Here is a 10286-nt window from a genome sequence, read left to right on the forward strand (position 1 = left end):
TCCAAGCAATTAGGAATGAAAAAGATGAAATTACAATGGACCCAGCAGAAATTCAGAGGATCATCAATACCTACTTTGAGAACTTATGTTGGAATAAGATGAAAAACTTATATTGCAATAAGATGAAAAACACAGAAGAAATGGACAGATTTCTAGATACATATGAATTACCAAAGTTGAACAAAAATGACCTAAAAATTCTAAACAACCAATATCAATCAACAAAATTGAAAAGGTAATTAAACACTTTCCAATGAAGAAAAGCCTGGGTCCTGATGGCTTCACTGTTGAATTCTACAAGACATTTAGAGAAAAACTATTGCCACTACTGTTTAAACTTTTCAGTGAAATTGAAAAGGCAGATATACTCCCAAATTCATTTCTGGAAGCAAGCATCACCTTGATCCCAAAAGCAGAGAATAACCCAACTGAAAAAGAGAACTATAGGCTCCCGAATGAACATAGATGAAAAAATCCTCAGTAAGATACTGGCAAACAGAATACAGATCGTCATCAAGAAGATCATACATCCTGACAAAATGGGATTCTTCCCAGGGATGAAGGGATGGTTCAACATATGTAAATCAATAAATGTAATACACTATATTAACAGAGCCAAGGACAAAACCCATATGATAATCACAGTAGATGCAGGAAAGTTGTTCCACAAAATCCAACACCATTCATGATAAAAACCCTACTGTGGGGAGCGGTGTCAGCCAAAAAGCTTCATTTTAATTTTACCCTTTGTTATAAATGGCCAGGAGACTATGTAATGGGGAACCGTGTCTCTCCACTAACTCCAATGTTTCCCTTTAGAGTTTGCCCTAGCAACAAGGTGAACCTTCTGTAACCCCAGGAAACAAAGTAGCCCATGAGGGCGAGGAGTGTCTAGAAAACTAGCAACAAATGAAGCAGGTGTTTTAGATAAAGGTCATGGTTAATGACCTAACTCACTGAGTGTATAAAAGAGAGGTGAAAATAAACTTGCTTGCTCGGTCTTGGGAGCCCTCCCGACTCTGTCTCTTTGTCTTATTTTCTCAGTCCTCCTTTCCCCCATTCAGGAACCTTTCGACTGGTGACGGCTGGTCCGTCACAGGTGGCGCCCGAACAGGGACCTGAATACGGGGGATACCAGAGTGAAGGACGCCGCTGGAATACGAGGGGGCTCGGTAAGTGACGGGCGGCGATAATACTCGGGAGAGTATGGGGCAAGGCAGTAGCAGGGCGCTGTTCGCTCAAACGCTTAAAAATATGTTACAGGCCCGAGGTGCGCGCGTCGGGCATCAACAGCTCTGTGCTTTTTTAGAGTTTGTTGAAAAGGTCTGCCCCTGGTTCCCCACGGAGGGAACTGTTAGTTTGGAATTATGGAATAAAGTAGGAAAGAAATTGCAGGATTATTATGCCGGCCACGGGCCATCCAAGGTGCCTGTGGATGACTTTAGTCTATGGACTCTCATACGCGATAGTTTAGATCCACGGCACGAAAGCTTTAAGATGCCAGAATATGTAGAAGAAAAGAAGGAGGAAGATTGCCGTCCCCTGTCCACTAATCCCTTTTTGAATGAGGGCCCTTCTGCCCCTCCAAATGTTGATCCTTCAGATGAGGAAGTTTTAGATGATCGTTGGCCTCTTCCCCCTGTGGTTGCTTTGGCAGCACAGGAGGAAGATGACAAATCTTTACCTATGGAAGGAAATGATAAAAGATGGAATATGGAACTAGAAAATCTTAAAAAGGAAATAGAACAAATGAGACAGAAGTTTAAGGGGATGCTATCAGGAGGACTGCCTCCCGGCGTCGTTCGTTGCCTGCCGGAGGCGTTTTTGTCCCAGGAAAATAGGGAACATAAAACTTTTCAAGGGAATAAAGAGCTTTCCCCCCTGCAGCAAATTTTGGCTGAAGGAGGTGATCGCGGGGAAATAATCCCAGGCTTTCCACATATCATCACCCGTAGGGCCTTTCCTGTGATACAACGATATGATAATCAGGATAATTTAATGGAGGCTGATTATCGCCCCCTTGCTTTTAAACAATTAAAGGAACTAAAAGGGGCCTGCTCTCAGTATGGCCCGAATGCCCCTTTTACACAAGCTCTGATAGATACACTCACCTCGTTTGATGTTTTCTTACCGGAGGATTGGAAACAACTTGCTTGAGCTTGTCTGTCAGGCGGAGACTATTTGTTGTGGCAAACTGATTTTGGGGAACAATGTCAGAAAGCTGCTGAGATAAATGCTGCGAATGGGATCAATTTTACCTTTGACATGCTGGCTGGGGAAGGACAGTTTCACACCATTCGAGCCCAAGCCGAACTCCGCCGGGAGGCACTTATTCAATCCAATGCTGCGGCTAAACATGCTTGGCACAAAATTCCCCCTTCCGGCCAGCACGCAGAGGAATTGTCTAAGATAAAACAAAAGGCTGATGAACCTTTTCAAGATTTTGTCGATCGCCTTATGCAAACGATTACACGGTTGTTAGGAGAATCAGATGCTAGTGCTATGCTCCTTAAACAATTGGCCTTTGAAAATGCTAATGCCCCCTGACAGGCAGCCATTCGGCCCTATAAAAATCGAGGGGCTATTTCGGATTATATTCGATTATGTGCTGAAATTGGACCTGCCTATACCCAAGGTTTAGCTATGGCTGCCGCCTTACAGGAAAAAACTGTACAGCAAATTCTGGTACAGCAGAGGCGGGGAGCCCGGATTCCCAGGCCACCAGGAAGTTGTTTCGGGTGTGGCCAAATGGGTCATCAGGTTAGACAATGCCCCCGGCACGTGAAGGAAGGAGATATACAGGAAAAAAACACCGCAAATGATAAAAAACCAGGGCTTTGCCCTCCATGTCGACGAGGAAATCATTGGGCTCGGGATTGTAGATCAAAAAAAGATACACTAGGGAATATTTTACCGGGAAACGGGAAGAGGGGCCAGCCCCAGGCCCCGAAACAAGCGTATGGGGCCCTTCAGAATTTCGTCCCAGCCCAGAAAAGCAATCCATTTCTGAACACTACCGAGCCACCTCAGGCAGCGCAGGATTGGACCTCTGTTCCTCCTCCCGCGCAGTATTGACCCCCTATATGGGAATGCAAGCCCTGCCTACTGGGGTTTGGGGTCCCCTGCCCCTAAATACTGTAGGACTTCTTTTGGGTCGAAGTGGCAATACTATGAAAGGACTCATGGTGACCCCTGGGGTAATAGATGCAGATTATACTGGGGAACTTAAAATTATGGCCCACACTTCGCATGATGTCATCGTGATAGAGGCAGGACAACGGATTGCTCAATTATTAATTTTGCCTCAATATCCGATGCCCAATAAGGCCATTCAGGCTAAAAGAGGTAACCGAGGTTTTAGATCATCTGATGTGTATTGGATTCAAAATATTGGGACTCATAGACCTGAATTAGAACTAAAAATAAACGGGAAAAAATTTATTGGATTGCTAGACACAGGTGCAGATGTCTCGGTTCTTCGAGCCGATCAGTGGCCTTCGATGTGGCCAAAAACAGCGTCTCTTACTCAGTTACAAGGAATAGGTCAAACTTGTAGTACTAAACAAAACAGTGATCTGCTTTCTTGGATTGATAATGAAGGACATACAGGATTGTTCCAGCCCTATGTTATTTCAGGGTTACCTGTGAATTTGTGGGGCCGCGATGTCATGAAAGATATGGGAGTTTATTTATATAGCCCCAATACTCAAGTTACTCACCAAATGTTCAATCAAGGGTTCCTACCCAATCAGGGCCTGGGACGTCATGGTCAAGGGAGATGCGAACCCTTACAATATATAGATAATCAAGGAAATAGAGGATTTGGATATTTTTAACATGGGCTATTGGTCCCCCTGTACCCCATGCTGACCCGATCCTTTGGAAAAGCGATGAGCCGATGTGGGTAGATCAATGGCCCCTTACCTGGGACAAAATATTGGCTGCCGAGCAGTTGGTACAGGAACAGCTCGACAAGGGACATATTGTTCCTTCTAACTCTCCTTGGAATTCACCTATTTTTGTTATTAAGAAAAAGTCCAGAAAATGGAGACTTTTACAAGATCTTAGGCAAGTTGATGCCACTATGGAAGTCATGGGGGCTCTTCAGCCAGGTATACCCCGACCTTCCGCCATACCCAAGAGAACCTTTAAAATAGTTGTTGATCTTCAAGATTGCTTTTTTACTATCCCCCTTGAGGCTCCAGATTGTAAACGTTTTGCATTCAGTGTTCCCTCAATAAACTTTCAAAAACCAGTAAAAAGATATCATTGGGTAGTTCTTCCACAGGGTATGGCTAATAGCCCTACTTTATGTCAAAAATATGTTGCTCTCGCTATAGAACAGGTTAGAGCAGAGTATCCTCAAGTGTATGTCATTCAATATATGGATGATGTTCTTTTGGCAGATGAGAAGGAGGGACGTTTGTTGGCTGCCTTTTCAGATTTACAAAAAGCCTTACAAGCCCGTGGGCTCGTAATATTCCCCTCAAAAGTTCAGAGACATTCTCCCTTCTCCTACTTAGGGTATACCCTATTTAGAGATAGTATTCAAACCCAAAAATTACATATAAAAAAAGATGGTCTTAAAACTTTAAATGATTTTCAAAAATTATTAGGAGACATTAATTGGCTCCGGCCCTCTTTGAGGTTAACTACCGGAGAATTAAAGCCCCTTTTTGAGATTCTAAAAGGAGATCCACATCCCAATTCACCTCGTGAATTAACCTTGGCTGCCCGGGAGGCTATCAAGTTAGTTGAAAAAGCCATCGAAAAACAACAAATATCCTATATGGATTATACCCAGCCATGGACTTTGGGCATCCTTTTCACTAAATATACACCCACTGCAGTTCTTTGGCAACAAGGGCTGCTTTTGTGGATTCATCTGTCAGTTTCTCCATCCAAGGTTATAGTTCCATATTATGAAGCTGTGGCCCAATTAATAAGTCTGGGCCATTTTAAAGCCCGGAGTTATTTTGGACAAAACCCCCCTGCTATCATTATTCCTTATAATAATAAACAGATTGATTGGTTATTCCAAAATGTAGGTGATTGGGGTATAGCCCTTGCAGGATATCCAGGCAAAATTGATAATCATTTTCCATGTCATCGCCTGTTGCATTTCGCCTCAATACATGCTTTTGTTTTTCCCCAAGTGGTGTCTAAACAACCTCTTGAGGCCGCCTCCCTGGTATTTACTGATGGATCTGTCTCAGGAGTAGCCGTTTATGTTTTAAATGATAAAGTTCATCAATTTTTTGTTAAGTCCTCCTCTGCTCAGGTGGTAAAATTATCAGCAGTAGCTAAAGTGTTGGAAGTCTTGTCAGAACAGCCATTTAATTTGTGTACCGATAGTTGTTATGTCGCTAGAGCTATCCCACTATTAGAGACTGCTGAGTTGCTTCAAACATCACAGGCTGAGATCTTATGTTTATTCCAAAAAATAAGAGATCTTATTAGGCAAAGGGCCACACCCTTTTTCATTAAACATATCAGAGCTCATTCTGGCCTTCCTGGCCCCCTTGTTGAAGGTAACGAGTTGGCTGATCGCTCAACGCGTTTAATGATGCTCACCCAAATTGAAAAGGCCTCACGTTCCCATCAACTTCATCATCAAAATAGCCGCAGCTTGCGCGCACAGTTTCATATAACCCGCGAAACAGCGCGCCAGATTGTTAAACAATGTTCTGCTTGCCCATTGCATCACTCTGTCCCACAGTATGGGGTAAATCCCCGGGGAATAAAACCTAATCAGTTGTGGCAAATGGATGTTACTCATATACCTGAATTTAAAAGACAAAAATATGTACATGTCAGCATCGATACATTTTCGGGATATATTATGGCTACAGCCCAGGTGGCTGAGGCCTCTAAACATGTCATGTCTCATTGTTTAAAATGTTTCGCTTCCGTTGGGCTACCTTCCATGATTAAAACTGATAATGGCTCGGGCTATATCAATAAAGCCTTTAGAAAATTTTGTAATCAATTAAATATTGTACATAGAACGGGGATTGCATACAATCCGCAAGGACAAGGGATTATGGAAAGGGCCCATGGTGCTCTTAAAAATCAATTGACTAAAATAAGAAAGGGGGAGTTATATCCCCTATCCCCACAAAATTATCTAAACCATGCATTATTTGTCTTAAATTTTTTGATTGTGGATGCTCAAGGGTTGACTGCAGCGGAAAGATTATGGCATCCAGAGACCAAATCATCATACGCATTGGTAAAATGGAAAGATCCCCTCACGGGTGTATGGAATGGTCCCGATCCGGTACTAATATGGGGACGAGGGCATGTTTGTGTTTTTCCACAGGATGCTGAAGGTGCCCGGCGGCTGCCTGAAAGATTGGTCCGTTTCACTGGAAGTTCTTCTGCCCATAGAGATGATTCTGACAACTGTCCTGCTGGTGAATCTAATGATGGTGTGTAATGGAAAACTTTATTGGACTTACGTACCTGATCCACCTGTTGTACATCCAATGAGCTGGGAGAATGGAGAAGTAATGGTATGGGTGAATAATACCAGGCTGTTGGATGAGCCAGTGGCCCCTGACAAAAATGAGGTCCGATCGTTTAACTATATGGGATCAGGAACCGGAACCCCCATATGTTTCTCCAAAATCAACAAGACCGGGTGTATAAGACTGAGTGCTCGCACCTTGGTAGGAAGGCAGGTAGATCAATGCAAAAGCGGGATCATTGGAGTCCATTTACATCTACCTGTGGGTATGGAGACCACTGGTGTAGTGCCTCAGACTTTTCCACCTTGTGGGAGGAAAAAATGCTCTAATAAGACTATTCCATGGAAGAGATGTATGGTGGATGCTCCTGTGAGATATAATATTACTGGATTTGATACTTATGTCTTGGACTGGTGTGCATCGCGAGATTATGTCTCTGCCCAGATGTATAATTCCCCCTTTCCTAGTCCCCCACCGTTAAGCGAAACAGCACTCTCTGCAGGGTTATGGTGGAGTGACAAAGGATATGCTCAAACATATATTTGGAAATTGGCTGCAGCTTTGGATGAGGTTAAAGCCCAACCCGAGAATTCTTATCATCCCAAAGGAAATGTCACTGCTTGTGTCATGCGCCCTTATGTATTGCTTGTGGGAAATGTTAATATTCAAAATGGTAATGGTTATTATAATGTTACTTGTTCTGATTGTCAAATAAGTAATTGTGTTACCCGGACAGAAAATCAGGTAATGGTTTTGCAACAGCCAGCATTTGTTATGATGCCTGTTAATGTTACGGGGGCATGGTATGCAGATCAAGGATTGCAGGTGTTGAAAGAAATTAATAAGGCTCTAAGTAGGCAAAAAAGAGTAGTAGGGTTAATTATTGCTGGAGTAGTTGCACTCATATCTCTTATAGCCACTACTGTTACTGCCGCTGTTGCCCTTTCGCAGTCTGTACAGAATGCGCATTATGTTAATGAGCTGTCAAAAAATGTTACTATGGCCTTAAAGACACAGGAGGAAGATCTTAAGATGGAGCAAAAAATAGATGCCCTATATTCAATTGTCACATATTTAGGAAACGAAATACAAGGGCTCAAAATTAGAAACAAACTGAAATGTCATGCCGATTATCAATGGATTTGTGTTACTAGTAAGATGTATAATGATACCGGCTATGAGTGGGATAAGATTAGAAAACATTTGCAAGGAATTTGGCACAGTGCGAATGTGTCATTGGATTTAATACGGCTTCATAAAAAAATTATGGATCTCCAAAATGCAGAGCCTTTAAAATTTGATGCAGCCCAGGCTGCACAGGATTTTATTGAACAAATTAGAAAAATTTTGCCATCTGCATCTTCATTTACACAGTTACTCATTTTTGTAGCAATTATTGGAGGAGGGTTGCTTTTTGGATGCATAATCCTTCCTGTGCTATTGTGGGTGTTTATGCATTCCTCAGTGAAGTTGGCTGGAAGTATCCATGGTCTACAATTACATGTTGCGCCGCCTAGGCCCACAGTGTAATCCTCTGCAGAGGCTGGTAGTCAATGATGGGTAAAGGGAGTACGGGAAATCACCAACCTAAGACAGAGCAAGAGTATAATGATGCTCTTGACTCCATGACGGGTAAGGAATTTCTTTATATTCCTCGCCTAAGATAGGCACAGTCTATCTGCGTGATCAAGGGACCTTGATCATATTATATAAAACGGGGGGAGATGTGGGGAGCGGTGTCAGCCAAAAAGCTTCATTTTAATTTTACCCTTTGTTATAAATGGCCAGGAGACTATGTAATGGGGAACCGTGTCTCTCCACTAACTCCAATGTTTCCCTTTAGAGTTTGCCCTAGCAACAAGGTGAACCTTCTGTAACCCCAGGAAACAAAGTAGCCCATGAGAGCGAGGAGTGTCTAGAAAACTAGCAACAAATGAAGCAGGTGTTTTAGATAAAGGTCATGGTTAATGACCTAACTCACTGAGTGTATAAAAGAGAGGTGAAAATAAACTTGCTTGCTCAGTCTTGGGAGCCCTCCCGACTCTGTCTCTTTGTCTTATTTTCTCAGTCCTCCTTTTCCCCATTCAGGAACCTTTTGACTGGTGATGGCTGGTCCGTCACACCCTACAAAAAATTGGAATAGATGGTCTCTATCTCAACCTGGTAAAAGCCATCTATGTAAAAACCAACAGCCAATATCATACTAAATGGTCAAAAACAGAAATCCTTCATGCAAAAGTCAGGAACTAGACAAGAATGTCCACAATCACCACTCTTGTCCAATATATTTTTGGAAACATTATACACAGCTATTATACAGGAGAAATAAATAAAACAAATAAAGATAGGAAATGAAGAAGTTAAATTGTCAGCATTTGCAGATGACACAATATTCTATATATAAGACCCCAAAAACTCCACCAAAGTCTTCTAGACTTAACTACCAAATTTAGCAGAGTAGCTGTATACAAGGTCAACACACAAAAATCAGTAGCCTTCTTATACAGGAACAACAGGCTCACTGAGAGAGAGACCAGAGAAACAATTCCTTTCACAATAGCATCCAAAAATCTTGAAACACCTAGGAATCAACCTAACAAAACAAACCAAAGACCTCTACTCTGAAAACTACAGCACTCTTAAAAAGAGATTGAAGAGGATATCAGAAAATGGAAAGACATCACTTGCTCCTGGGCAGGAAGATCCAATATAGTGAAAGTGACCATACTTCCAAAGCTGTTATATAGATTCAATGTAATTCCAATTGAAATTCCAATAGCATACTTCACAGACCTTGAGAAAACAATCTGAAAATTCATTAGGAACAAGAAGAGACCTAGAATAGCAAAAGTAATTCTGGACATCAAAAACAAGGCAGGTTGTATCACAATCCCCAACTTGAAACTATACTACAAAGCTACTGTGATTAAAAACAGCATGGTACTGGCAAAGAAATAGACCTGAGGATCAATGGAACAGACTACAGGATGCAGAAACAACTCCAGACATACTCAACTACCTCCTCTTTCACAAAGGAGCCAATCAACCTCACTGAAGGAAAGATAGCCTCTTTAATAAATGGTGCTGAAAAAATAGGGTTTGAACTTGCCAAAGATTAAAACTACATGTATATCTCTCACCATGAACTAAACTAAAATTGAAATCAATTATATATTTAAATATTAAAACAGAAACACTATACTGGCTGGAAGAGGGTTAGCTCAAACTCTTGAAGACACTGGGGCAGAAAAAGTGTTCACAAACAAAATCTCAGTCACATGTGAACTACCACAAAGTCTCAACAAGTGAGATCTGTTTTATTAAAAAGCTTCTGCACAAGAGAAACCATCAGCAGCATGAAGAGACAACCCACGATGTGAAAAAAAATGTTACCATCTGTTTTTCAGACAAAGGTCAACTATCTAGATTATATAAAGAACTTTAAAAATCATACCTCTCAAATTTAAAGACGCAATCCAAAAATGGATATCTGAAATGAACAGACATTTCTCAGACAAAGAACAAGAAATAGCAAATAAATATATGAAAAAAATGTTCAACATCACTGGTCATTCGAGAATTGCAAATAAAAACAGTGCTCAGATTACACCTCAACCCAGAAACAAAGAGCGCTATCAAGAAATTAACCTTGGGCCCAGGATTTAGCTCAGTGGGTCCACCACCTGCCTTGCAAGTGCAAGGTCCTGAGGTCAATCTCTGGTACCAAAAAAGAAAAAAGAAAAAGAAAGAAATCAACCAATAACAAAATCTGGCAGGGCTGTGGGGGAAAAGGAACCCTTCTCCACTGATATTAGG

The 10286-nt window shown here is 41.7% G+C and overlaps 2 protein-coding genes across 2 annotated transcripts; both read left to right on the top strand.

Annotated features, from left to right (window-relative positions):
* Positions 1-708: 708 nt before the first annotated feature.
* LOC147820865 (endogenous retrovirus group K member 6 Env polyprotein-like) lies at positions 709-8505 on the top strand. Its single transcript, XM_087203210.1, has 2 exons — positions 709-1172; positions 6323-8505. The coding sequence occupies exon 2, from the start codon at positions 6324-6326 to the stop codon at positions 7998-8000; it is 1677 nt and encodes a 558-aa protein (XP_087059336.1). The 5' UTR covers positions 709-1172; position 6323; the 3' UTR covers positions 8001-8505.
* LOC147820866 (endogenous retrovirus group K member 8 Gag polyprotein-like) lies at positions 1207-2157 on the top strand. The gene has a single exon (XM_087203215.1). The coding sequence runs from the start codon at positions 1207-1209 to the stop codon at positions 2155-2157; it is 951 nt and encodes a 316-aa protein (XP_087059341.1).
* Positions 8506-10286: the final 1781 nt, after the last annotated feature.

The sequence above is a fragment of the Heterocephalus glaber genome, unplaced genomic scaffold (genome assembly GCF_053883595.1).
Source record: "Heterocephalus glaber isolate CG9 unplaced genomic scaffold, H.glaber_assembly_v1.0 deba00001790, whole genome shotgun sequence".
Classification (NCBI taxonomy): domain Eukaryota; kingdom Metazoa; phylum Chordata; class Mammalia; order Rodentia; family Bathyergidae; genus Heterocephalus; species Heterocephalus glaber.